The sequence below is a fragment of the Fukomys damarensis genome, unplaced genomic scaffold (genome assembly GCF_012274545.1).
Source record: "Fukomys damarensis isolate Sample0158 unplaced genomic scaffold, DMR_v1.0_HiC HiC_scaffold_24, whole genome shotgun sequence".
Taxonomy (NCBI): domain Eukaryota; kingdom Metazoa; phylum Chordata; class Mammalia; order Rodentia; family Bathyergidae; genus Fukomys; species Fukomys damarensis.
Genome location: NW_022900936.1, coordinates 57,432,727 through 57,458,881, shown reverse-complemented (window position 1 = coordinate 57,458,881; position 26,155 = coordinate 57,432,727). Strand labels below are relative to the sequence as shown.

General features: G+C 48.7%; 1 protein-coding gene across 8 annotated transcripts in view; it reads right to left on the bottom strand.

The window, feature by feature from the left end:
• Positions 1-755: 755 nt before the first annotated feature.
• The window catches only part of Boc (BOC cell adhesion associated, oncogene regulated), a 66,536-nt gene continuing 41,136 nt past the window's right edge, over positions 756-26,155 (bottom strand). For 7 of the 8 annotated variants that reach the window (XM_033768161.1, XM_010630106.2, XM_033768162.1 and 4 more), the window contains 16 exons: positions 16,257-16,403; positions 14,900-15,043; positions 14,092-14,385; positions 13,484-13,756; positions 12,116-12,423; positions 8,840-9,002; positions 8,326-8,436; positions 7,703-7,909; positions 7,177-7,358; positions 6,485-6,590; positions 6,015-6,137; positions 4,404-4,622; positions 3,481-3,716; positions 3,195-3,271; positions 2,592-2,776; positions 756-1,544 (listed from right to left, as the gene is read on the bottom strand). In XM_033768161.1, coding sequence (XP_033624052.1) covers positions 1,357-1,544; positions 2,592-2,776; positions 3,195-3,271; positions 3,481-3,716; positions 4,404-4,622; positions 6,015-6,137; positions 6,485-6,590; positions 7,177-7,358; positions 7,703-7,909; positions 8,326-8,436; positions 8,840-9,002; positions 12,116-12,423; positions 13,484-13,756; positions 14,092-14,385; positions 14,900-15,043; positions 16,257-16,403 — 2,963 coding nt within the window. In that variant the 3' untranslated portion in view covers positions 756-1,356. The remainder of the gene's footprint in view (positions 1,545-2,591; positions 2,777-3,194; positions 3,272-3,480; positions 3,717-4,403; positions 4,623-6,014; positions 6,138-6,484; positions 6,591-7,176; positions 7,359-7,702; positions 7,910-8,325; positions 8,437-8,839; positions 9,003-12,115; positions 12,424-13,483; positions 13,757-14,091; positions 14,386-14,899; positions 15,044-16,256; positions 16,404-26,155) is intronic. The other variant, XM_010630112.2, reaches the window with a different exon arrangement.

Sequence of the window (26,155 nt, the reverse complement as noted above, 5' to 3'; positions counted from 1 at the left end):
GGCCGTCGGTTCAATCCCCAGCACCACAAAAAGAAAAGAAAAAACTCTGGCCCATTTCTTAAGATTGTCTCAAATGGCATTTCATCTGTAACTGGCTTTTGCTTACTTCAATCTACAAAATATACTCTCCCTGCCAAACCCTCAGTTGGAAATGTATAAAGCCCTTTCATCACAAGCTTGAGCCCCGGTCTGAGGAGTCAGCTCACCTATTAGCCCAGTGGAAGCTTTTTAAAAATCTCCCTTCCTCATAGAAAGGTTTTAAAATTTCAATTAAAGAGAAAGAAAATGTGGCCAATCCTTTGGCTGGACAAGAGTAAGTAGATGCTGATTTTAAGTGCGTGAGTCAGCGGCAGCAGCGACATGGGCTGGTGTACCTGTAGAAAGCGGGGAAGTAGATTTACCAGGCGCCATGTGTTCACGTGTACCACAGCAGTTAGCTAAATGGTATTTTGTAGGACACATTCGGTCCTCAGCACACACGCACTACATTAAAAGGATGTTTCATTCTTCCTGTATGACCAAAGCTTTACCTGAAATCCAGTCAGCAGCAGAACTGTGAACCCCCCTCCTGGCCTAGTGTATAACGTCTCCCTCTTGGAGTAAACAGTTACTAATCCATTCTGCATTAATCAAAACACAACTGCCATTCAGTGTTTAAAAAATGAAAAACATCTGCTACTGCTTCCAGTGCTCAAGGCTCCCTGGATCCGAAGACATCACAACTGGGCATCTTCTTCAGCTTCTCCAAGACTGAGTTCTAACGGCTAAAGAAAACGCTGACTCATCCATGACTAAATTGAAGGTTGTAGGGAAGACTAAACATTTATTTAGAAGTTACAGTGTTTGTTTTTACAGAGATATGTTGCCACAAATGATTGATTCTGGAAGGTTTGTTAATGCTTATGAGCTGTACATGAGTCTGTTCTCATGGCATCTTAGGAAACACTTCTTTCGCCCGCCAGGCCCAGCCACCACCAGGGCAGGTCTCCAGTCTGTGATGCCTTGGCCCTGGCTTTTCCATGGCACTCTTCGCAGGATGCTTGGATCCAGCCTTCCATTAGCTCCTCTGTGGGGCTCCTGCAGCCCCCAGGCAGCTTCCGGTTCTGTGAAGAATCTGCATCCTGGCCAGTCTGTGTTGTTCTTTCGTGATTGACTCCTGTTATGTTGCAGCTTGTTTCTGCTTTTGTACATCAACAGGAGGATTCCTTAGGTCACTCCAGAATTATAAAAACACATATACATTTATTTACAAGTGCATAAATATATAAATATGGCTATAATAGAAAAATAAATACCAAATTTCTCTGTCTCTTAAAAAAAAACACAATATAGTCTTTCTAGGATACTGGCTTCTGCCTAAATTGCAGGAGGTGGTGTTTCAAAGGACACATGCACTGATGGGCTGGAAGAGAGCCGCATCCCAGGTTCCTGTCCCACATAGGCCCCCGAGGGGAGCTGGGCACACCAGTTTCCTCCACCCACTTGGCAGGAGTCAGGACTGTCCACTTCTTCAACTGGTACTAGGCCCAAGCAGCACGGTGGCCCTGAGGGAGACAAAAAGTGGCAAACATTAAAATCCAGACAGACTGACTGGTCCTGGGCCCACCTCTATCTGTGGTAGGAGCTGGTTACACTGGTCCTAAGGGAGGGACTGAAATTTACAACCAGTTTAGGCATTTGTGCTCCCACCAAGGCCTCACTCTTGTGGGGAGGGCCCCTTCCTATCCACATCCTGCCTACCCTGGGACCTGGGATTGTAGAGCACTTAGGCTCTCAGCTTGAACCAGAGGCAGATGAAACTGGAGTGGGTGGAATGCAGAAGAAAGCTCTGCTCTTCCCAGACTTGTTGGTGTGGCTTCTGGTCAGAAGCATCCCACTCACAGTGCAAGCTCACAGTCCACCCCAGTCCAATTTTCATGATGCTGGGTCTGGCTCTAGCGGTAAATGCTTTCAGTATTTAATGTTCCAGAGACAGGGTCCAGGATCTGCACCTGAAGGAACCTGCCCGCCATGGAGAAACATTGCCAGTCTACCAAACTAGCCTGTGCCCTAGTGTGCACCCTGGATTTCCAAGGTGGTTGGCCCAGAGGGAGACAGTGGGGTGGGGTCAGAGCCAATGGCCCTGAGTCCCTAGGAGGAAAAGTTCCATGGAAACACAGAGCTATGATGATGATGTTTGTAAGAACTTGGCACTTTAATGGTTGACGCAACTTGCTCCTTAATTAACAGACAAGACCCAACAAAACAAGTGATTAGAGATGCCTTCGACGATGAGAGGCAAAAAAATGTGAGCCTTGAAATGCAGAGGCCAAATAGGTTCCTTCCTCCGAAATGGTGAAGTGTCCTGGGCCTTTGAGGACCACAGATAGCGGTGCCGGAGCTAGAAAGAACCCCTTGGGCTTTCTGTAGCAAGGGACCCACCCACCCCACTGCCCTGTCCCTTCCATACAGACCTATAGACGTCTCCTTACCAAACAGCACCTTAAGACTGTTGTCCACTCTCCTCCAAGCCACTCCTCAGTTCTGGGTCCCTACCTCAGGCCACCCTCCCCCCATACACACAAACATTTGGTTTCCCCAGGCCGGCTAACCTGAGTGGAATGGAGGGTCCCAGGCAGCAACCAGCTTAGGACTTTCGGGTGCTCTCCTTATTCCTGACTGGCTGATGGCTGCAGGCTGCTCTTGGAGGTGGTCTTTGGGCTGGAGCAGCTGATGAGTAGAGTCATCAGGCAGTGTGTACAAGAAAGAGCCCTCATCCGGGCTGAGCTTGGGGCCCCTACATTAAACAGGACCAGACAGGAAGTAAGGCAGGAGCAGAGGTGGCCTACACCCCCACCCTCCCCTGGAGGTTAACAGAGCTGGTCAGAACTCAAGACAGGGCAACAATTGCTCCCTTTGAACACCAAGGGGTATATCATCATCCCTGTGGACAGTGCTAGCCCATTCCCATTTTAGTCTGTGTGGGATGGTGTGAATGGGTGTCCAGGAGACCAAGTTGGTATTTCTGGTCCACCCAGTGAGGAAGGGATTCTGAGAAGCAGACCACGGTCCCAACCAGAAAGGGCACTGTACCCATAACTACGACCGGTATTGATCCCAGGGAGCAGAGTTGACAGATATAAGGGTCTCTGAGTAAAGCACTGCTCAGCCCTGGAGCTTAGGAACAAAAGGAGAGCTGGGGAGAAGTTGGTTACCTGGTAACCTGGTGGCTCTGGGGGTCATATCCATTGTCAAGAATGGTTTGCCTCAGCAGGCTGTTGGTGTCACCCTGCTACTCAAAAGAAAGAATAAAGAAAAGGTCATGTCGAAGGGTCTAAGAAGCTTGCCAGTGTTTGCTGTCTAGTAGGAGGGGTTGTGGCTGACTAAGGAAAGCCTGGCGCAGCAGCTGGGAGGAGAAGCTAGAAGGAGAAGCCTGAAGAGGCAGCCTACCCATTTGCTCCTGTCCCTGGCCGGCTGCCCACCCACTCAGGAGTGCATTACCTGCTGCAGCTCCCCTGGGCAGTGCTGCTGAGTCTTCATGCCTGGGTAGTGCCCTGCAGCCACAGGGCACCCCCTGTTCCCATGCAGCCCGTTAGCATAGGCCCGTCTGTGGATGCCACTGAGGTAGGGCTGTCCATTGGCTCGGTGGCCTGGGAGTCCTCCCAGAGGCACCATGGTGTACTGGCAGGAGGAGGACAGAAGTGCACTTCGAGGGAAACCCACATCTGTTGTATGTTCTGGAAGAACAGAAGGACAGAGGTTTGCTTAGGCTAAGAAGGCCGAGGGCAGCTCAAAAGTCCTACTCTCCCAACCACATGAGGATGTAGGCAGGGAGATGACACACCCAACAGGATTCTGATTTCTCTCAGAATCTCACTGTCACCTCTGTCTTCCTAACATGTACCCTCTTTCTGCTGTGAGAGGGACGAGGAGACGTAGTTTGGGGGAAAGAGGTAGTAAGTAAACAGAATTATTTAGGTGAGGGAGGTAGGCTGCATGTGAAGCAAACATCAGTGGATAGATGAGACTAACCCAGGACAAGGGGAGAGCTCCAGGCAGCTCTACACCAAGAGAAGAGGCGGGAAATGCTTAAGGGAAGAGGCGGGGCGAGTGAAGGCTGCACATGGGGCTGGAGGAGCAGATGTGGGCACCGGAAGAGGACGGGTGAGGCAGAGACAGGCCAACTGCAGCTACTTCATTCACACTCCCCACCAGCTAAGGTATGGAGCTGGGACAGAGGGGCCCAGCCTTGGAGTAGTTTCTAACTCCCTGGGACCTCAGCGGGATCCTGGAGCTTGAACAGCCATTGGATGTAAAGCAGGCCCTTCTGACCCTACTCTGGGCAGGAGCCTCCTTGAGGAGCTGGGCGGCCCTCCTGCCTTCCTTCCAGCCTCCTTCCTCATTGTGTGAGAAGCGTTACTCACTTTGCTTAGACCAGGCCCTCCACAAGCAGAAGGGGATGAAAGTGACGATGAGGAGGACAATCGAGCCCAGGACGACCCCAACAATCAGATAGGGCAGGTCGCTGGCACGTGCCACCATGGCGCCAGTGCCTACTGGTCGCTCCATGGTGTCTGGGGGTGGTGGCTGTGGTACAGCCAGAGTCGGGGGTGGGAGGCGACCAGGCTGACCAGATTTCCGGGCTGCAATTGGGGACAAAACACACATCAGCACCTATTTCTCTGACATCTTCCTTACAACAAGAAGCAAAAGAAAACACAGTATTCCAATCCCATAAACAAACGGCAGTCAAACTCACAAGACGGGCTTCAGAATCCCTTATGTTGTCTACATTCAGCATGAAATTGGCAATCTAATGTAAAATCTGGTGTTGCTGAGATCGGAACTTTATATTACAAAACAGAACATTTTTGTGAGCCAAGCACTGAGTTGCACTGGCATAGTGTTTTCTGAAAAAATAACTGGTGAACTTCGGGAGGAAAATATTTAAAATGTGTAAAACCAGCAAATGAATTGGGAACGAAATAATTTATCCACAGAGTTGCTATTCTTGGTTTCAGGGACACGAAGTACGAAGTATGAGTTTGGACTGCAGAGCAGTGAGGTGGGTGTTTTGGAACTCGGGGAGATAAAGAGTACTTGGGAAACGCCGGCTCAAAGGTGGAAAGTGACGAGCAGGAGCTTTTCCCCTGGGTTTTCTTTTACAGGTGCATCTGGCACAGTGAACTCTTTCACACCTGTCCTTCTCCCTCAACTTCCCGATAGCACAATTTTCTGATCTCCCACTGCCATCCTGACTGCGGTGTTTTCCGCTTCTCTTTTCTGTCTGCCTCCTTCCCTCCTATCTGCCCCTCTGCCCACTGTGCAAGGAGGAAGAGTGCAGGATGTGCAAATAGCGGGCACTCAGTATCTGTGAGAAGTGGCTAAGAGCAACGCCAAGAGGGGAACAGAATGTGGTCATCTCAATGACAGAAAAGCACACCTATTTACCTCTGTCCCGATTCTTTTGTGATCTCCTGATCATGTCCTCTGCAATATACCTGGCTTTATCTCACTTTCAGTATTTGTAGAATGGAAATAATGATAGCGCCCCACCTGACTAATGTGCAAATACGCATCACCAGCTAATTTGTGAATGCATTTAACATGTGTTAGTGCAGACAGAACCTGGGCTTGTAGTTAGACGAACCTGGTCCGAACAGGGCTCTCCAACTAAGTGGATGCACAACTCAGGCTGAGTTGCAGTATTTTCTGAGGCTCAGTTCTTCCCCATTTCATGAGGTTGTAGTTAAATAAACCAACTGATGTTAAGTATCAAGTGGAAGAATAAAGTATTTATAGGAAGTTCCCAGCTTAAGAATGGGCACTGTTCCTGATGAGTTCATGGATAAGCTCCTTGAAGCCATCGGTGGTGACTCACTCATGTTTACATGAGCAACAGGCTCAGATGAAAGGGGAGGATGTCGAGGACCTTGGAAAATAGTCTTCGTGGGGAAGAGATGCTGAGAATGGCATGGGGCAGTGATTTTGCCCTACTTTGCTGAAAGTAGCAAGAAAGGAAAAGAGAAAATCACCTTTGGTCTCGCAGATCATCACGTTGCTGAATTCACTCTCCCCTCCTTCATTGAAGCACTGCATCTTGATGTCGTAGGAGGTCTCTGGCTGCAGGTGGCTGATAGAGTGCCAGTACCTATCCCCTGGGAAGGACAGCAAGAACCATGCATGGTGAGATGGGTGTTGTTTTCATGGTGCTGATCACACATCCAGACTCAAGCAGGCTGTCTTGGCTGGTGTCACTGACCGGCATGGTGGGGACACACTAGAGAAAATATTCTAGGCACCCACCCACATTCCTATTGCCCCATCCTCATGGGAAAGAAGCATTTGGGCTTAACTGGGTGGCCCAAATACGTTACAACTGAGTCCATGACACAGAGCACAGATGCTTTAATACACCAGACCCAGGTTTTATGCTTCTCCAGATTTCACTGGCACCCAGAGCTCCTTGCCAGCAGAGGAAGCTGTATCACCAAGGGCTTCTCACCTTCCACCATATCCTTCTTGTAGTCACTGTCATTGTCACTGTCTGTGGGTCGGTAGTAGATATAAAAGCCATGGATTGGGGTGTTGTTGTTACTTGCTGGGATGTACTACAGGGAATAGAGTAGAGATGTTGGTAGCAGAGAAGAGAAATCATCACTAAAGCATAATCGCTGGGGTGTGGAAATACTGCCCCAGTCTAAAGTCTGAATTTCACTGGGGCTCCTGGCAAAGATTCCTGATGATGTCTCTGAGATTCTGTGAAGAAGGCTGTGGAGATCATGACTTATTTTAATCTAGAGGTCCTCAAGTTTTTGGAGACAAGAAACAACTGCATTTATTCAAAGACTTCAGTTCCCACTGGACCTCCCTGTACACATAAAGTTGAGTATCTCTGGCTAGAAGGCCAAGAAGGAAGATGGGACATAACCTGAAAATGAAAACCAGCTTGGTCTACTAGTCAAGGCACCAAAACAAACAGGCCAATAACAGCACCTCCAGCTCCTATAACTTCCTTAAACACCACTTTCAGGTGCCTATGAGGGGTAGTCAGGAACACAGAAAGAGGAACACACAGAGAGGAAAAGGTCAGAGGCAGGGAAGTGATGAGTTCCTGCCCTTGCTACAGGCAGCCAGCTCCCTCCCACCAAAAATCTCTGCCCCACCTCCCATGACCATGGCAGTGAGGCCACTTACCATCCACTTGAGCATGATGGTGGTCTCGTTGACTGCATCTGTGAAGGTGATGTAAGGGCCTGCCACTGGCCTCTCATACACTCGGCCACTGTATCCTGACACCATGTAGGGCCGGGAGGGGGCGCTGGGCTCACTCACCCCTAGCATGTTCAGAGCTCGGACTCGGAACTTATAGGAAGTGCCTGGTGAGAGAGACCCTCACTGAACTCAAGAAACGCCTTTTGTTTTCCTGATAGCTTATCAAGACCCAGCCTGGAGGGATCTTCTGTGCCGCCCTTCCCCAAAGCAAGTTCCCAAAGGATTCCCATGAGCTTCTGTCACCATCAGAGATGAACAGTACGCAAAATGGCTCTGGCTTGTTTTAGGGAATGAGAGAGAAAGGGCTTGTGGGATCAAGGCAGGGTACACTGCATCAGTGTGACCACGCTGGCTGGTGGAGGACCGAGTGGCAGGAAGAGCTTCTATCTTCCTCCAGATGGCCCAGGGGCAGCCCAGGGATCAGGCAGGAGAGTGGCCAGGTCCCTACCTTTCTCTAGGCCTGTGATCTCCACGGAGAGCCGAGATGGAGGGATGGCGCTGGTGGCCAGAATCCAGTCTCCCACTTTCTTTAGTTTCTTATACTCTACACGGAAGGACTGGATCGGGAAGCCACCGTTCCCACGGGGAATCCAAGTCACATACACTGAGGTCTCAGTGGCCATGGAGATAGTGGGTCTGTCTGGAGCTTCTGGGGCTGGATAAGGAAGGAAACGGGAGGGCATATCCTCTGAAGATGTGGTATTCCAAGTGGACCTAGCCTTCCCTCAACAAAACCTGCTCCTTTCCACCAAACTGGTGCTTGCGGCAGACCCTCCCACCTGGAGCTACGACAACTTCAGTTACACTTCTGCAAAACCAGAGTGTGGGGCCCAAGACAGCTGCTCTACGCCCCACTATTTTTTAGAATGTCAGAGTCAGTAATTCCGGGGTCAGACTCTACTTTTATTTGAGAAACTTCGATCTACATTTACTCATTAAATGGGCAATGACAAAAGGACCCCTGGGTGAACAGAACCCAAATCTTATTCTATCTGTAGGAACAGGCCTGCAGAGGCACGTGCAGTCCTGACTGCCCATGGCCCCTGCCCCTCACTTCGGCTTTGGGCTTACGAGAGAGGTGGCTGTGGTCTGGCTGGCTGCTGCTTTGGGGGCTGGCGCCAGGGTCATCTCTCTGGATCTGTTGCTCCTTGCTGGCCATGATCTCTGGCTTGGGCCGTCGTCCTGGGTGAAAATGGGTTGAGATCAGCAAAGGAGGACATATGCATTATAGCTTCTTCCCACAGAAGCCTTTATTGCCTGAGAATCTTCCAAGTCTTACAAGGTGATGCAATTAAGAACAGAGAGCACCGAGTGTGGTATGATTCCCGGCTCTGTCCATTCTGCTGTGGGGTTGCTGCTACACCAAAAGACAGGGGCAAAAGGATGCCAGAAGGCTGACTGGTGTCTCTCCTGATAGGAGGCGGCACCTTAGCTTGGGCACACAAACCACAGGGAGGCAGCAGCTGGAAGGAGGAATGGGTGCCAGGTGAATGGCTGGGGCGAGGTAAAGGATTTTGTTCCTGAACCAGGCATAACTTGCGTGGCCCCATGGAAATCACAAGCAGGGCGTCATGCTTGACTTTACCAGTTCGGAAGGTGACCATTGCAGTCTGGCCCTCGCCAGCGCAGTTGTGTGCTGCCATCTCCACTTCATACAGGCTCCCAGGGTCCAATCTGGTGAGGGTCAGGCGGTGCTGGGTGGCTGGAATGCCAGAGATGATCCAATCATCAGAGGAGTTTGAGACCTGCTGGAGAAGGTGCCTGGTGTAAGGAATAGCATCTCCTGCTGTCCAGTGCACTGTATCTAATGCAATCGGTGGGCTGTTGTTGGAAGCCACGAGGAGCTGAGCCTGGGGAGCAGGAGTGGAAGGAAAATGAGCCAGGTGGGCTCTGAGGGTTCTCCGGAGCTCAGAATGGCCCTCTTCATGGTGGGACACCAAATTTACCGGACGGACCCTCATCTAATGGTCTCACCAGGGAAAGCTCCTTGATGAACTTCAGAAGGCCTGGCTCATAGTGCTAAGAACTCCACAAAGACTTCCTCCCTGATACTTTCCCAAACCTGCGCATATCTAATATTCTTCCTCTTTGCTGTACCTGAACTAAACACAGTTCCTTCATCTACATTCTAACAAGTTGTTGAGAATGATAACAAAAGCAGAATCAGTACAGACGGCAATATTTTCTGAGTGTCAATATGACTGAGGCACACACGGAGTGATTTATCTGGACTACCTTGTTTGTCTTCACAACAGCCCTAGTGATTGGAGTCAACAGTGTTCCCACTTCACAAATGTGCAGACTCAGCTTGGAGGGATGAGTGATTTGCTCAAGGCAACAGGGAAACCTGGCAGTGTAACTGTCCTAGAAAGAGAAGTCTGGGAGCAGGCGGTCCTCAGTTGTGTAACTCTGAGCAAGCTCCCTATTTCATTCCTTAAACGAGGCAAATAAAATCATTCAGATGATTCTGAAGTTAAAGTGCACAATTTATAGGAAGTTTTTAGCATTTAGCTTGGGATAAAGAGGCGCCTAACACATGCCCAGCCCCTCCACTGACCTGTCCCACACCCTTCACCCAGGAAGCTCCTACCATTTTCATCTTCTCAGTCCTTGCTTAGAATGTAAAAACAGCTGCTGAACTGCAACTACTAAAATGAATTTTTAATGGCACACTCTCTAAATCTAAAGGAAAAAAACAAGCATGTTCCAGGCACCCAATAGTGATAGTGAAATGACTTTCTCTCACCTACTACCTTCAGGACAAGGGCCAGCTCTGTGCCTCTCAGAGCTTGCAGACTGAAGCTGGGGCTTGCTGAAGGAAGAAAACAGCTGGTAGAGAAAGCTCTTCTCCCTAAGCAGAATATTCCAAAGTAGAACAAAACCTACCATTGAAGGGACGGGGATGGCCTGGACTCATTAATGTCAGGCTTCCAGGATTTGTTCCAAGGAGAGAAGTTTTTACAAACTGAGAATCCCCAGCGGTGCAGGAAACCCAAACACAGTAGCCCAGAGTCTGCAGATGCACCAGGAATTGAAACTTGCTCTGTGCGTGTGAAAAAGTGAATGATTCCCAATCACCCAAAAGACAAGGGAATGAAAGAAACATAACCCAAATGCTGTCTTTTGATTCAAAATTCTTTGGTGATGATATGTTAGTTCCACAAGTGAGAATGGCTTTTGCCTTGGCAGTGTCCCCCTAACAACGCAAAGTGCCTCCAGGCTGGAGCCTAATAGAAGCCAAGTCCAGCAGGGGCCCTGTCCAGACCCTCTCTTCCCTCCCTCCTCTTCTTCCCCCTGGCCTCCCAGTGCTGGTCCCACACTTCCACTGGGCCCAGAAATGAAAATAAGAAATGCATGGGTAATTAGTCACTGTCACCCATGCTGAGAGGGTGAATGTGGCCTCAGCCGGGCATTTCCGGATCACCATGGCATGGCCCTTGCCAGCATGCTTCTTGTGTAAGGCAGTTCATGGCCACCTATTGGCCTGAAAAATATTATTCTTGCTCTCATTCTGGCTTTTGTCCCTCTGGGACCATGGGCGCTCGGCCTTCCCTGATCTTTGTCTATAGCTCAGATAGAGGTGTCCAGTTACACAGGGAAATAAGGATGGGGAGCAGCCCTGCCCTGGAGTACATGCTGAACAAGGCTGCTTCTTGTTACAAATGCCTTCACCCCCTTTGCTGATTGCCAGTGAGGAGGCCAGCAGGCTGAGGGTTAAAGCAAGTCACCCTTCCCATGTTGGAAGTAGGGGCAGCACAGGGCAGCAGGGGGCCGCTGTGCCTTAGAGTTTTCTGACCCCGGGTGCACTTGTCTTCAAGGAGAGCATGAGAAGGAAAAGAAAGGACAGAATGCAAGAGGCCTATGGGGTTCGTGGCAAGGACGCTGCTTCTTCATGACCAATGCCTACCACAGTAAGGGGCTGGTTTTGTTTGTTTCTGGAAAAAGAAAAAGTAGTTCCCCACACAAAGATTTTCTACCCAGTGCACATTGCACTTTCGTAAGCAAAATAATGTAAATGCTTACTAAAAACTTAGGATTTATGATACACTACTTAAAAATCCATTTGAGAACAATAATTACTCAGAGTGAACAGAAATGTTTCCAAGGTGTTTTCTTACAGGGAGTTTCTTCTTCCTGAACAGCCTCAAAAGAGGGTGACAGCCTAGAGGCCCTGTCCTGCTGCATAAGACATGGTGTCCAGAAGGTTGGGGCTGGCTCTTCTCTGTCCCTTCCTCCTGTCACACCTCAGATTCCCTCCCTGACAGCTCCCAAGACATCTCCTGGACAGACCCCTTCTGTCAGGGAGAAACAGCGGAGGTCTGAACACCACTATGGGCTTGGAGCCCAAATGCCTGCTTGTCAAGCCCTAGCCAGGACAGTTTCTGAGTACTGAGGGGCATTTTACAGCCCTCAGAGAAAACACTTGTTCACAAATATTTGTTTTCCTGGCATTAGAGCTACTCACCATGCCAGAGTTCCTGCCGCTATGTACCCAGCAGAGCTTACTTTGGTTAAAAAACAAAATAAAACAAAACAAAAATCAACAAAAAATGACAGAGGAAAAATGGGAGGAAGGTTCTGTAGGAGAAGCCTGTTAACTCTGCTCCAGGACTAGATGCTGCAACTATTTTCTGGGGATGGGTGCACAGACCTTAGACCCGAGGACCTTTGCCTGGTCCTCTCTGGGTCTCACCTGCCCATAACACAGCCGGGTGATAGGGACAGGTGTTAGAGGAGACAGAAGGTATGAGCAGCAGTAAGGAGTAGTGGGGGGCAGCTTCTGGAGCTCCCTGGAGACAGCAGAAGGTGCAGTGACCACATTTGGCCTAGCGGTGAGGCAGCTGCACGATGCCAGCCATACCTTGCGGTGCTTCACCAGGTAGTAGAGGATGGGTGCCCGGTTGCTGCCCTCATGCCGAGGCCGCCACACCAGCTCATAGGAGTCAGTCTTGGAGGTCCTGGGCGAGCTGAGGATGATGGGAGCCTCAGCAGGAGCTGCCTGCTCCTTCTCCCCTGGGCACTCTGAGGAAGCAGGCGGCATCGACGCTGGGGCCCTGGCGAGCCCTGGTGGCTCCCTCAGCTTCTGGTCAGGGCTGCTAGGTCTGGAGGGTGGCACAGGAGGTGTGGCAGTGGCTGCCTTAGCATCCTGCCGGGGTTTCAGGGTTGTGCCTGGGACCAAGCAGGAAAGAGGGGAAGATCAGGGTTTAATGTGCCCTGGAGTACCTGCCAGGAAGAAAACTCTGAACAAGTCAGAGAAGACTTGAGGCTGCCAACAGGCCACTCTGTGACACACAGTCAGCTCTGGAAGAGAGGCAGTGTCTCTGTCCTGCCAGAAGGGAAAGGCAGCCTGGCCACTTGGCCCAGGTCTTTTGTGCCACTCAAGGTGGCAGACAAGCATCTCTATACTTCCTAAATCTTCAGGGGCGCAATGTGCAGGAACCCTTCAACTCGTACCTTCTTCCCATGTCTACACTGGGGACTAAGGATGGGGACATGTCCCTTCACTGTGAGATGTCTTCTGTACAGTACTGGGCCTCCAACCCAGGGCCTCACAAATGCTAGGCAAGGGCTCTTCCGCTGGGCCACACCCCAGCCTCTCACTGTAGGATCTCGATACCATGGGCCTTTTCCTTCTCCAGAGGTGACCTATCATTAGATGTGAAGCAAACAATGAATATTTTCTGGGAACCAAGAGGGGCAAGAGTTCCTTCCGGAAGCTTCCACAGGCTGCCAGCACTCGTTTCTGCTCCACTTGACCTCCAACACTGACATAGTATTGTAGTATTCTTTTTTTTTTTTTTTTTTTTTTTATTGTTGTTTTTTTTTTTTTTTTTTTTTTTTTTTTTCCAAATCCTTTCCATGGAAACTTTTATTTCCTCCACAGGAGAGTTTCTGTAGGCAGGGTCTTCATGCTGCTCTATATCCCCTGCATTACCCAGCCCAGTGTGAGCGCACAGTAATGGCTCAGTTGTTACAGACGACAAATGGAACAAGTCAAACTGAGGAGAGACCTGCTTCTGTTACCCATAAAGCAGTGATGGTCAGACTTGTTTTCAAGGAAGCCCAGGAGCCCACAGACTTGTACACCTGACTTATTAGGCTAATGTACCTTTGAATTTACAATTAAAAGACACTTTTATCTACTTTTGATACAGGGTTTCTAGGCTAGATTTGATTTGAGAAAAGGGTTATATGAGCATCGGTCAGAATCGGCCCAGGGGCAGCTTACCTGGCCTAGAGGTCTTGAGATGGACCACTGCGTGGGCGCTCCCCACCTCATTCTCAGCCATGCACTGGTAGACGCCTTCATCCTCGGGCCCCACACTGACCACGCGCAGGGCCCGGCGGGAAAGCCGCAGGCGCTGGCTAGAGGTGAGAGGCACGGCGTTCCTCAGCCACAGCACAGAGGGTGGGGGGTTCCCACGCACCTCACAGGTGAGCTTGGCACTCTGACCCCACGGGATGACCAACTGCGATAGCTCCACGGTGACCTCGGGGGGTTCTGTGGGAAACAACAGCAGGGATGAGTTTTGCTACAGCTTCCCTTCCCAGTGCCCAATAGGCCAGGAAGAGACATGGCTATGAGTGGCTCCCTCCTCCATCTAGCTGCTGGCTTTGCCTAAACGTCCCCTACCTCCTACATCAGTCATGACAAAGAGGAACTAAAGAGGGCACAGGACCTCCGGCCCTTGCCCTGGCATTTGGTGATCTCTGACTCCTCAGTGAGCCACTTTCACTTTCTGGCTTTGACCTTTCACAAGATGAGTCCTCTCCGAGCCGGGGTTCGTGCTGCTAAAAGGCCATGGAGACCAGGGGGAAGGCCAGGGAGATGCTCACCAAACACCTGCACACTGTAGAGGATGACGGCTGCTCCAGGCTCCCCCACTCCATTGTTGGCCATGCAGCGGTAGGTGCCTGAGTCTTCCTCGCTGGTGCTGTCAATGAGCAGGTTGCTCAGCAAGAAGCGCGTCTTGTTGTAGCCAGTGACACTGGACCCATCCTTGGCCCAGGTAACTCGTGGGGTTGGTGTCCCACTGGCCACACACTCCAGGATAAGACTCTGGCCTTTGGTGACAATGACGGTCTGGGCCTCCAGGGGATAAATGATGCGGGCAGCCTCGGCTGTGGAGCCTGGAGAAGTGAGAAGAGGAAAACAGTACCTCAGCTTCCTGCAGGAAGTCCCCTCCAGCCTGCCTTGGGTGGCCCAGACCCAGGAAGATCCCAAAGTGCAGGAATTTGGAATCTAACAGCCTGATGGGGGCTTGCAATCTATGTAAACCGTCCCGACCAGCACACACACAACACAACCAATCCCACCCTGCTCACACACTGTGAAGGAAACTCCTCAGTAGGCAAGAGGAAGGGAGGCCCCCCACAGTGCTCTGATGTCACCAACAAGCCTCACATGCCCCTGAGCCAGCCAAAGAAGCCTGTGTGGTGAGAGGCTGGCACTGTTGGTCAGCAGAGAGATCCCCCTGCTGAGTGCCAGGTGTCTGCTGGTGCGAGCTTCACTGTCTCCCTGCCACCCCCAAGCACAAAGGACTGGAGCTGGGACTGTGGTGCCACAGGTTTCCACCTCTGTGCCCAGCTCTGCTGCCCTTTCCATGAGCAACACCCCACCCCAACAGGTGAGTCTGGCCCTTACGGCGCACACGCAGCCTGTCACTGGAGCCAGAGGTTTTCACTTCCTGGGTCACTGGGTTGTAGGCAGCACACTTGTACATGCCCTCATCCTCCTGGCTGGCATTGACAATCTGGAGGTTCCCTGATGGCATGATCAGGTAGTTGTCTGTGGAAAAGGCAGAGAATGGGGGGGGGGATTGAGCTCAGAATACTGTACTCTGAAGCTCCCGTAGAGTAAGGGAAGGAGGGGAGGGTGACCAGCCCATGTCTAAAATGCAAGTCTCATAAAACCTTACCAAGTGGGACAGAGATGTCAGGGTGAGAGCCATACTAAGCTATCAGCTCATGAACTGGCTTAACTGCCCCTGGGTCAGTATGTTATCTTGGAAGAGCATTGTATGCTTTCAAGGGAGCTAGGAGAGGATAGAAAGGGCACAGGGGTTAGGGTCAGCCAGACGTGGGCTCAAGCTTTGGGTGTGCTGGACAGTAACTGTATGATTTTGAACAAGTTAATTAACCTCTTGGGTCCTGTCTACTCGTTTTGAAAAAGGCACAGTGCGTATTGCCACCATAAGGATTGAAGAGCCCATGCTATACATATGGAAGAGGGGATCATTCCTGAAAAACCACCAGAAGGGAGGGAACCTTGGAACGGTCCCTCGAGCTTCATCGTAGTCACTGCTCTGAGCCACCTCACTGCTGAATTTCTGCCACCGAAAATGAGGGAGTAGTCTATCCTATGACCACTGTTCTCCTCATGAAGGCCACTGGAAACCCTGCCCAGCACATTGCTTTGTGCGCTCCTGTCCCAGGGGTGTGGGTGGAGCCCGGAGCATGTGTTCAGATTCTCTGGGCAGGGAGCAGGTTCACAGCTGATGGACGGCCCAGCAACTCGGGTGGCCTTCAGCTTCCTGGCAGCAAAGCCCTGGCCATCAGCTCTGAGCTCCGCTGGAGGCCACTCCCGGGAGTCGTGGTGTCACCAAGCCTGGTGTCTGCCTGCTGCTGGGCCACCCAGGTGTGAGCTGCTTGGGCAAGTGACAGATGGAGTGGAGGCTCCCACAGGGGATGCCGCCAAACCTCTGCTGGGGACACATGGATTAATGCTCTTCTCTCCATCTCCAGTTCTGAGCGGTACAATCAGGGTTTTTACAATTTCAAAAAGAGCTGTCTGTGTTTTCTATAATACATATGTATTCCTTTTCTCGCTGGAAGATCTACAGAATGTTTCAAAAGATATGCATTTTGAGCTGTGGGGTGAGGTTGGGTTTGGTTTAAGTCTGGTTGACTCGTCCTTGAGTGCAGGGTCAGTTGTGGAAAGAAGCTGTCTTTGTCTTGAGGGAAACCCTGACCCCACAGGCTGTCAGTGTGCCCTCACTCACCTCTGGAAGCCTCCAGCCACTCTTGCTTGACGCTGTAACGGACCTGGGCTTTTGGGTGGCTCTCGGGCAGGTGGCAGGCAATGACCGCTGTGCTCCCCTCATCCACTTCAATGACATGCTGCACATCTAACTTGAAGTCCTGGAGATCTGTGGAGAGAAGTCAACCGGGCTTCAGTGGGGAACAAGACCGCAACCTCTCCAGGCAGACTGCTATCGTCAGTCACAAGAAACACCTGCGGAGCCTCACACCGGGGGCTGTTGGGGATGCTCTGGGTCCATTCTCAGTGTTCTGCTTTGTAAGCATGGAATGTGCGAGCCACGCCGCATGAGGGTTTAGCTTGCTCTATGCCTAGGATATGAACCAGGGGAAGTGCAGAGAATTCCTTGGAGAGACCTGGGGGAGAGCTGGCTCTGCCTGTCTGCCCCAGACATCGTTATGGTCACAGTAGGAAGGTGTGAGCACAGCAGTCAGGAGGCTCAGCTAACAGAGACAGAAGAGGACAATGAAAGAAAAGGCTGAAGTCTTTCCTCCAGTTCAATCAAAACTCCCTCCCAGGTTTTTCTTTTCAGACATTCACAGTGAAGAGTGTCAGGCCCAAGATTCCACCCAGTCACCAACCACAGTCATACCCAGAGGGCCGACTCCTGCCACCTAGGAGCTGCCCTCCGCATCACACATCAAGGATAATCCTCCTTGGGGTGGGGTGGGAACTCTGTGAATGCCCTGAGGGTTCTCCCAGGCAGAGAGGAATTTCCTAGGACTTCACAGCACCCCAGTGCGCCTTCATGGCAGTGGAATGGAGGCAAGGGTCCCGCAGTGTCTGGCAGCCTCATGGCCACCTCTTCCGCCTTGACTCTGTGGGAAGCCTGGTCCAAGACTGGGAGAGGACAGCAACCCATCTGAAACCAAACAACCCAAGAGTTGAAAACACAAATCCCTCTTTGTATGAGCCAAATCACTCATGTTGCTGAACAAAATAGGAGCCGTTTGTACAGAAAAACCAAGTTCCAAATTGGAAATTGGGTTTTTAAGACTGCAACTGAATTTATATTGAGAGGAAGTAAAACTCATGGAATATAAAATAAGAGGAATGAAAATATTTTACCCAGACACTGTCTTTATTATGGCACTTAGAAAGCCCTGGAGAATCTGACCACACCAAATTTTGCTCAGGCCCCAGACTGATAGCATCTGTAGGGACCTATTGCAACTTCACTGCAAGACTCCACCTGCCTGTGTTGTTTCTGCTGGAGACTTGAACAGGGCAACAGAAACAGGTAGGAATCAGGTTTCTCACAGAAGATAATTACCAAAAACAAACTACTGTCACCACAGGGAAGCCTGGTGAGCAAGGTACTTGGCAAGGTCAGGAGGTTTCCTACTTAATGGAACCTTCCAGAAGCTCTCAGTCAGGCCAAGCCAGAAAGGAAAGGGATCACTGTCCCTTTGATGACAATGTTAGACTGTGAACTCTAGGGGTAGGAACTGAGCCTTGTTAATGTGTGTGTCCTTTGAGCCTAACTCAGGTCCTAGTTGACACTCAGTAATGGTTGAAGCTGAGCCCCACAAATGATGATATGCCCGTTTACGTACCCCGTGAACCCACACTCCCTAGTTGAATTTGGTCTGCCCCATGAGCTCAAGGGCCTAGCAAGACTAATGTTTTAGGAACCTTTTACTGAAGTATGGCCAGCAGAACCTATTTTGAAAGTAGAACATTTCTTGAGAAGTTACACCTGGGGTCGTAGGAAAGAGGCGGAATAGGTCTAGCAAATGTGAAGTAAGAAGGGCATGCTGATCAGTGTAGCAAAAACAATGACAGACTGCTTGAATCACTTCTATTGCCCTGTTTCACTTTCCAGGCTGAACAATTGCTCCCTGTTGGTTAAGGTAAGCTCGCTCGCTCATGCGCTCCTTTCAGTGGATGGGCACAGAGCTTTGGCTTTTAAAAAATTAGTTTATTTAAGGGGGGGCAGAGTTCTGACCTGAAGTTATAAATTCCTAGTGGGAAGTCTATTAATTTTGCACTCCCTACCCCAATCCAATTGCATAATATTCAGGGTACAGCAAATGCTCTCTAAATCCTTTTAGAATGAAAGCACAGTTTGAAAGCCTGAGTCCACATCTCAGCTTGGGGGGTGGGGTGGGCAATGCTTGCTTTAACGCTCTGCTGTCAACATCTTAGCCTTCCTTCCTTCTTTCTTTACTTCCCTCCCCTCACTGCTTCTTCTCTTTCCTTTTCCCGCTCCTCTCCCCTCCCTCCCTTTGTTCCTCTCTCTCCCTCCCCTCCCCTTCCTTCCTTTTTTGGCAAAACTGAGGGTCGAACCCAGGGCCTTCCCACTGAGTTACATTTCCAGTTTATTTTAATTTTTGTACTCAGTTTTATTTTGAAACAACGTCTCCCTAAGTCACCGAATTATCCAGGCTGGGTTTGAACTCACAATCCTGCCTCAGCCTCTCAGAACGCTGAGTTTACAGGCACACGGCACTATACCTGGCTCATATTAACATTTCTTAATCACGTTTGAACACAGGCCCCTACATTTCCATTCTACACTGCACTTTGAGAATTATACAGCCCAGTCCTGGCTGAGCCTCTCAGCCAAAACAGCTAATAAGTTTTCTCTCTGAGAAGAGAAAGATTTGAACTATGGGAAGGGTATTGCTTGAGATCAATGTATTCTAGCTAAGTATTGGTAACTTTGCTGTTTTGGAAGCAATTCACTTAAAAAATGCAAAGGCCTTACTCCTTCTTCAGGCCAGTGTGTCTATACCTGCCAAGTCAGGAGGCTCCCCACAATGAGAGCTCTGAGTGACTGCGGGCTCCCAGCATCTGGAAAATTCCTCAGGCACTGAGAAGTGCTCTCTTCCACGGTCTGATAAATCCAAAGCTACTCCACCAAGAGTCCCACCCCCCATTTTCCTTTACCTCATTCCAAGGAAATTTGCCTCAAGCAAAAATATACTTAAACCTAGCAGATCATTTTGCAAGAAAGATGTGAGCAACTGAAAGGAGTTTGGCATCAGAATGTCATCTCCACCTCTATGGCCCCCGGGCTCCAGCTCAGTGTAACTGAAGGCTTATCCAGGCATGGAGCTTGTGCTCGTCCAGGTGCCCACCTCCCCAACCTTGTGCTAGAAAACACTGGGCCTGCTTAAGTCCCTCTTGGCTCCTTCTGCGCCCTCTGACAACTGCTGGGGTGGAGACAGAAGGCCATGCAGTGGAGGAGGCACGAAGTTGGGCATGGGTCAGCCATGCAGCCCAACAGCTCTTCTGTTCTGATGCCAACATGTGCACAACAGCCTGTGAGGGCTGGACCCAGGATATTCCAGCTGGGCATCCAGCTCCCCACAAGGGCCGACTGGCAGGAGAGGCTTCCTGGCTTCAAAACAAATAAGCAGCATTTTGGTCCTTGGCTGTGTCCCCTCCCACTGTGCCTCCTCAGCTTAAGCCTTAGCTGTTGCTTTACTAGGCAAAAACTCTCAGTTAGGCTGTTGCAGTAAAACTCAAGCTTCAGGAAAGGATCAAAGGCAGAATAATGCAGTGATGAATGATCTAAAAATCAGAGAGCACCCCCTCCAAGTTTCTTTTCTTTGGGGGGGGGCAAGAAGGAGGCCAGAGGGGTGGAGACTTGGTGATCAGTAACAGCCTAATCAGCTATCAGAGGGGCAGATGCAGAGAGGAGATCCAGTCGGCCTCATATGAAACAATGCAGCCTGTTCCCAGGTCCCTGACTCTGCAAAATCCTGGGGCTGCTCGCAGTGCCTCACTGGGAATAAGGGGCAGGCCCTTCGATTACAAATGGGTCAGACGGCCTCTGCCACAGAAGGCTGGATTAGGCTTCAGGGGAAACAGCTTGACAGGACACCTGTCCCTGCCTGTTGGCTGCTGTGTTTGAAAAATCCATCAGAGGAATGTTTTTGCAGCTTTAATCTTCTTGCTTCCCTCACACTCCTCTTCTGCATCCTCTCTGTGTGCGTTCTTCCTTTAGTCAGATGCCTGTAGGCCACTCTTGCTCCTTCTCAGCTCCCCCTGACATCAGAAGCCCTGGTCGTTGGGACCATCTCTGAGTTTCTGACTTCGTTTCTCATTCAACTTTGTGCTTCCTGAGAAAACCCCACAGCATTTCAATGTCCACACTGAGTGCTTCCTGGTTCCTTCTCAGGGCTCAAAGTCCAGAGTGAAGATGTATATTCCGACATACCACTTCTGTAGTACTCCTGGATGTGCTGGTTACAGGGATTTGTTTAAATATACATCGAGTGATGTGCATTGTGCTTCCTGTCACATTTAAAGGATACATCAGACACATATTTTTCTTCTCGGGGGAAAAAAGAAAACCAAAGATTTTTAGAGGCACATGGGGTAGTTGCCCTCACCAGGATTCTATATGAACCCACGAATTGACAGTTTTATCTGGAATCCCCTTGAGTTTCTTTCTTGCCACTTACTAGTTTTCATTCTACCTTAACAAGAGCTATGAATTAAATTGTAGCATTTGGTGTGTATTCACACATCCTCAAAATGAACTGCCAAATCTTACCTCTAGGCTTATGTCCCAATTTGCAGGGACCTTACGCATCTGAGGTGTGTTGGGTTTTTGCTCAACACCCCCAGTATAATCCATACATCTAACAATCACTTTCAAGGGGTTTTCTCATTCCATCTTTTCCCCCAGTCTGCCTATCAGCTGCAAATCTAAGCTCTATTCTGTTGCAGTAGGAGGTTGAGTAAGATGGCACCTTTGGCTGCATGCTGTGGGAGGCATCAACATCCCATCTCCACGAGCTGGGCTGAATGTTTAAGAGAATGTTAGTGAATGCCACGAAGGCATTTCTCACATAGTCTTGCCCCACTCTCCCTCAGTGTTCTCAGGGATAACAGGACAAGCCTGCACTCATCTGCTGAGGTTTGGATAGGACCCACCAGACTGTGGGCACCACACGGGGCTCATTTGGCATAGCCGCCTGGATGGCTCAGCAGCCTCAGGGCCATCAGCAAGTTTCTGGCCTGAATGATAATTCTGTTCCCTGACTCTCATGGCCTCCAAGCCTCAACTTGTCCCAATGGCAGATTACTAGATGTATGGCTGATGTTACAAAGCTCAGAAAGGTTCTGTCCTAATGAAGCACTACTTAGGCCCTGTGGTCATTCCCTGCCTTACAGTCTCTTCTGCAGAGATGGCCCTTGGGTTGAGGAGATAAAACTACTGAGAGCTTCCTCTGACTGAGTCCTCAGCTCTTGGCCCTGCAGATGGATTTGAGTGTGGAGCATGCGAAGGTGGAGGGTCCTTGGCACTGCCACACTGAGTGGCTTCCAGCAGTGTGCCCGCTCTCCTAAGCCCTGCGCTGTTTCATTGCTGGGCAAAGATTCACACACTGCTCTCAACCTCAAGTCATATGAAGATGACCCCACAGCTAACCCTTGCAATAAAGTGCTCTACAAATGGAAACCCACAAAAGTCATCTGCTGAGGATGGGAGGCAAGCGTGGAGAGGCAGGGTGGAGATGGAGCTGATGGAGCTTGTGAGGTAAGACAGCCTGCGGTGTCCACGGCCTGAAGATACTCCTTGGAAGCCATGCATTTGGAGATGTGACTAAACCTTTCCATCTGTGGGTAAAAAGGCACTCAGGCCACTAAAGCCAAAAACAACGGTAGCTCACAAAGCTGAGCCAAATGGTGTATTTTGCAGTTGGCTTTTGGTGTAGCACTATCCCTTCAGGCATCATGGATACCTTCCTTCATCCAGGTGCTCAGAATTGTCTGTTGTACCAGGCACTGCAGAAAACACAAAGGGGAAAAAACCTCCCAACTCTAGAGAGCTCTTTGTCTAACTGACAAGGCAGGTAAGGACAATGCTTGGTAGGTGACAGTCATTCACAGGATCAGTGTCTTCCAACACCGTCCTCACCTCCTCTGCCAGCATCCCAACATATGCCAGGCCACTGGGATCTGCAAGGAATTTAGGGAGGAAGTTGGCAGAATAAGTACTGCTCCTTATTTGCAGCCCAATACAGTGGATATGTTTGCTCTTTGGGGGATTTTTTTTTTTAAGAGTCCAACTGCACAAATAATTTTGGCTCCAAACAAAGCCCTTTTCCGACAGCTATGGAAACATGACATAAAATTCCTCAAACACACGTTCTAACGAAAGTGAGGAATGCTTTATTTAAATAAAAACGGTTTACATGGGGAGGAAAATAAGAATCTATGCAGGTGCCAAATTAGTTGTCAAATTTTGTCTTTTTCTTTTAATTGAGGTAAGGCATACACCAAGATGTGAGTGGTGGTGAAAAGCTGAGGACGGAGAAGAGACAGAAGAGACTGGCAGGAAGAGGTGCTGAGGGCAGAAAGTCAAAGTAAAGACAGGGGTAGAAAACTTGGGGTGGAAGAAAGGGAGGGTGTGGGAGGAAGGAGAGCAGTTTTAAAACTTATTTTGCAATGTCATTAAATGATTTGCAATGAACTGGCCTAAGGCTTCAGGAATTCCTTGGCTTGAACCAATTAAAAATATTTTTTAAAAGACACGGAATGAGAAATGTGATTAATCCTCAAAGACAAGTCAAAGATGGGAGCCACGTCGTCACCGAGTCTGGCAACCAGATGAACAGAGAAGATGTCTGTGAGACCATCTCATTTATTTGACTTCAAGGCTGCTAGGAGGCAGGGCTGGTTTGCAGAGTTGGGGAGTTTCTTTTGGACAAGATGAAGAAATAAAATGGTTTGAAAAAAATACATTGAAGAAAGAGAGAAGGAAAAAAAGATTTACTTGCCAGCAGCCCACATCACACATATTTCTTTGATCATCCAAATATAAACTATAAACTTAGCAATGGGAAAATTAATGTGAATCATGGTGGTCCGGACTTATCAGAGCCAAAGCTGGATCTGGCATGGTCTTCAGCAGGCCTGGCGGCCTGCACAGGAAGGGAGAGGGAAGGGAGAACATGGAGGCCAAGGAACTCAGAGGAGTGCAACGTAACTCTTCTAAACAGATTCCATGTGGGAGAGGCAACGCTAGTCTCCCACAGGCCTCCATGGTTCCCACTTTTTTCCCCACACACCTGGGAACTGTTTACTTTCACCAGCAGCAATGACTACTGATCCTGTCCGCCACGATCTCCGACACTGTCCTGTGAGATGTCTGGTAGGACACGGAGCCAGTCACAGACACTTCCTGGCAAGGTTTCCAAAGTTTCTCTCAATATGTCAGTTTATTTTAAATATCATTTATGCTTCTGACTCCCATCGATTGTTCGAAACCCTTCTTGAATTTATTTTTATTGTCAACTCGTTTGTATTCTGAGTTCCCACTATCTTTTCTTATTTACTTCCTGAAGATTTTTAAAAAGATTAGAATTTGGTGAAGAAATCTCAGAATCTTTGTTCAATGTCTCCTGCCTTTATGATCATCTAGATTTCAAGCATATTTGATTTGAAAGCCTTCCTCTTTCTAGAGTTGTCCCAGGCCCCATGTGAAGCCCTATGTACACAGAGATAAATGATAACAGTTCCATTATTTAGTGACAGACTTTGTCAATTTGCAAAACAGACTTGCTATTGTATAATCCTCAGGACTGTTACCAGGTACCAAAAATATCTGAAAGTCTAAAAACAAGGCCAAAGTAGAAATTGCTAAACGCATCTATACACACAAAGAAGAGGGAGCCAAGACACTCATCTACTCTCCTAGGCTTTTCTTTTCATTTTAAAGGAAACATGTTATATCATGTTCCATTAATGGCTTTGGTTATTTCAAACCTTATTCTCTTAGCTTAGGAAACGGACCTAGGATTTTATTTAAGCACATGGCTATGATGCACAAAATGGATTGAGAGAGGGTGGTTGTGAATTAAGAGTCTTTAAGGGTGTCCTCAGTAGAGGGAGCATCGCAGATTTCAGGTCAGTTTGGCAAGCAGTGAACACAGCTTAACACAAATTAGACCTCTGGCTGTTTGGAGCTGACATTTACTGCTCAGATGTCTTGAGCAAAGCATATAACGTGTGTCTGTCTGGCCTGACAGAATTAGTGTTGCTGGTATCATTTGAAGATTTCACCAGAATAGCAGGGGTGAGATATGAATCTTGTGAGATATGAATTATCCAGTAGAAAGCAGAAAAGGGTTATATGACTTTGACCTCAAGCTATATGGTATTTCTTATTTGTTTCCTATTAAGATATTCAAGTTGCTTAGCATCTTTAGGATCTGAGTTGTTTTTTAATAATTTTTTTGTCCAACGGGCCAAGTAAATGCACATAATTTAGAAACAGTTAAATTTCAAGCCAAGCAAGTTCTCCTTTCCCAGATATCCACCCTCTCATGGAGTTGTCTCTCTCCCTCTCAGCAAAGGCAGATTCATGATTGTCCCAGCTTTCAGCTGCAGACTCCTTTGTCCTCCTGGGGCAACTCAGGAAGCCTGTGTTTTCTTTCCTCCCCTAACCCTTCTTCCCACTGTCATCCTTGATCCCAAAGCAAAAGGCTTGCATGGGCTTCCCTGGGACACCCAGGCCAACACATGAATGTTTTTCCAATTTGGAGCAAATACTCCTTCTTGTTTTGTTCAGAAGTCACTGGCACACTGAGTCAGACTAGGAGGAAGAGAAGGGTGCTGGAGAAAATGCTCTTAGGTTTCCTTGCTTAATCAGAACATAATCCTTCCCAAAGGGAAAACAGATGAGAAACAGCAAGCAACAAAGAGGGAAAATGAAGAATGAGATTGACAGTAGCAAGAAAGAATTACCTGGTAGCTAGATTAAAAATTTTGGAGCTCACCACAGAAATATCTCACTATGGAAATGAAATTCACTATGCAATATCTAATTTAGTTGCTAAAAGTTTGAGAAAGGATTGTGAGGACTCAAGAAATTAAAGATAAAGGCAGCAGACATATTCTTTAAGATTCAACTCCTGTGCCTTCCTCAATGACTCCAAACTGAAATGAGTCATTTCCAGCCTTTCCGCTCCTATTAAAACCTAGTCTCTCTCTCTCTCTCTCTCTCTCTCTCTCTCTCTCTCTCTCTCACACACACACACACACACACACACACAATCTGGTCACATCACTGTGAGGCAACTCATGGGACTGACTTACTGAAGTCCACCTTCTCCATTAACTTGAGAGGTCCCTAGTGACTAAGAGATCTTACTGTGCTCTACTGGACACTCAAAATACTTCCCAATTCTTAGGACATTAATTTCCAAAATACTCATATGGAGACGTCAGCACTAGGGAATGGATAGTTTGTAATTTTTCAAGTGGGACTCAATGAACTTTGGTTTTATCTTATTTAATAGAAGTCTTTAAGGACAGAACACATTGTGAAGTGGTGAGTTACTGAGGAAGAAACTAAAGAGGCTGGATTTTAAATAGTGGTATGAAAATATATTCTGGGAAAAGCACTCTAGTGATTGCTGGAAAAGAAAGACAAATTTTTGGATTGATTGATTGTCTTTTTTTTTATTTGTTCTCTCATTCTTTCCACCTCTCTATTCACAAAGGATTTGAAGTAGGCTAATAGAATATATACTAACATAAGCTAAATTTTAAAGTCAAAATCAACACACACAAATTAAAATATCATAATAATGTCAGAAAAATGACAGAATTGTCTGAGATGCCTGTGTCCAAAGCAATTCCCAGCATGTACCAAGAGGGTTTTATGCAGTTTTTCCTGCAACCTTTGGGAAGGACCAGAACAACAGGGTGTCATGAGCCTGTATCTCCTAAAGCTGCAGCTCCATCTAAGGCTGAGATCTAAAGCATTCAGGGGGCAGAGTGGAGATCACAGTTTCATAAAGATCATTACATTCCAAAGTCATTGCATTGGCAGTGTAGAAGCATCTTGGTCTAACGGGATGATTTATGATTCTGGTAGCTGGGCTGAAGAGGAATCTA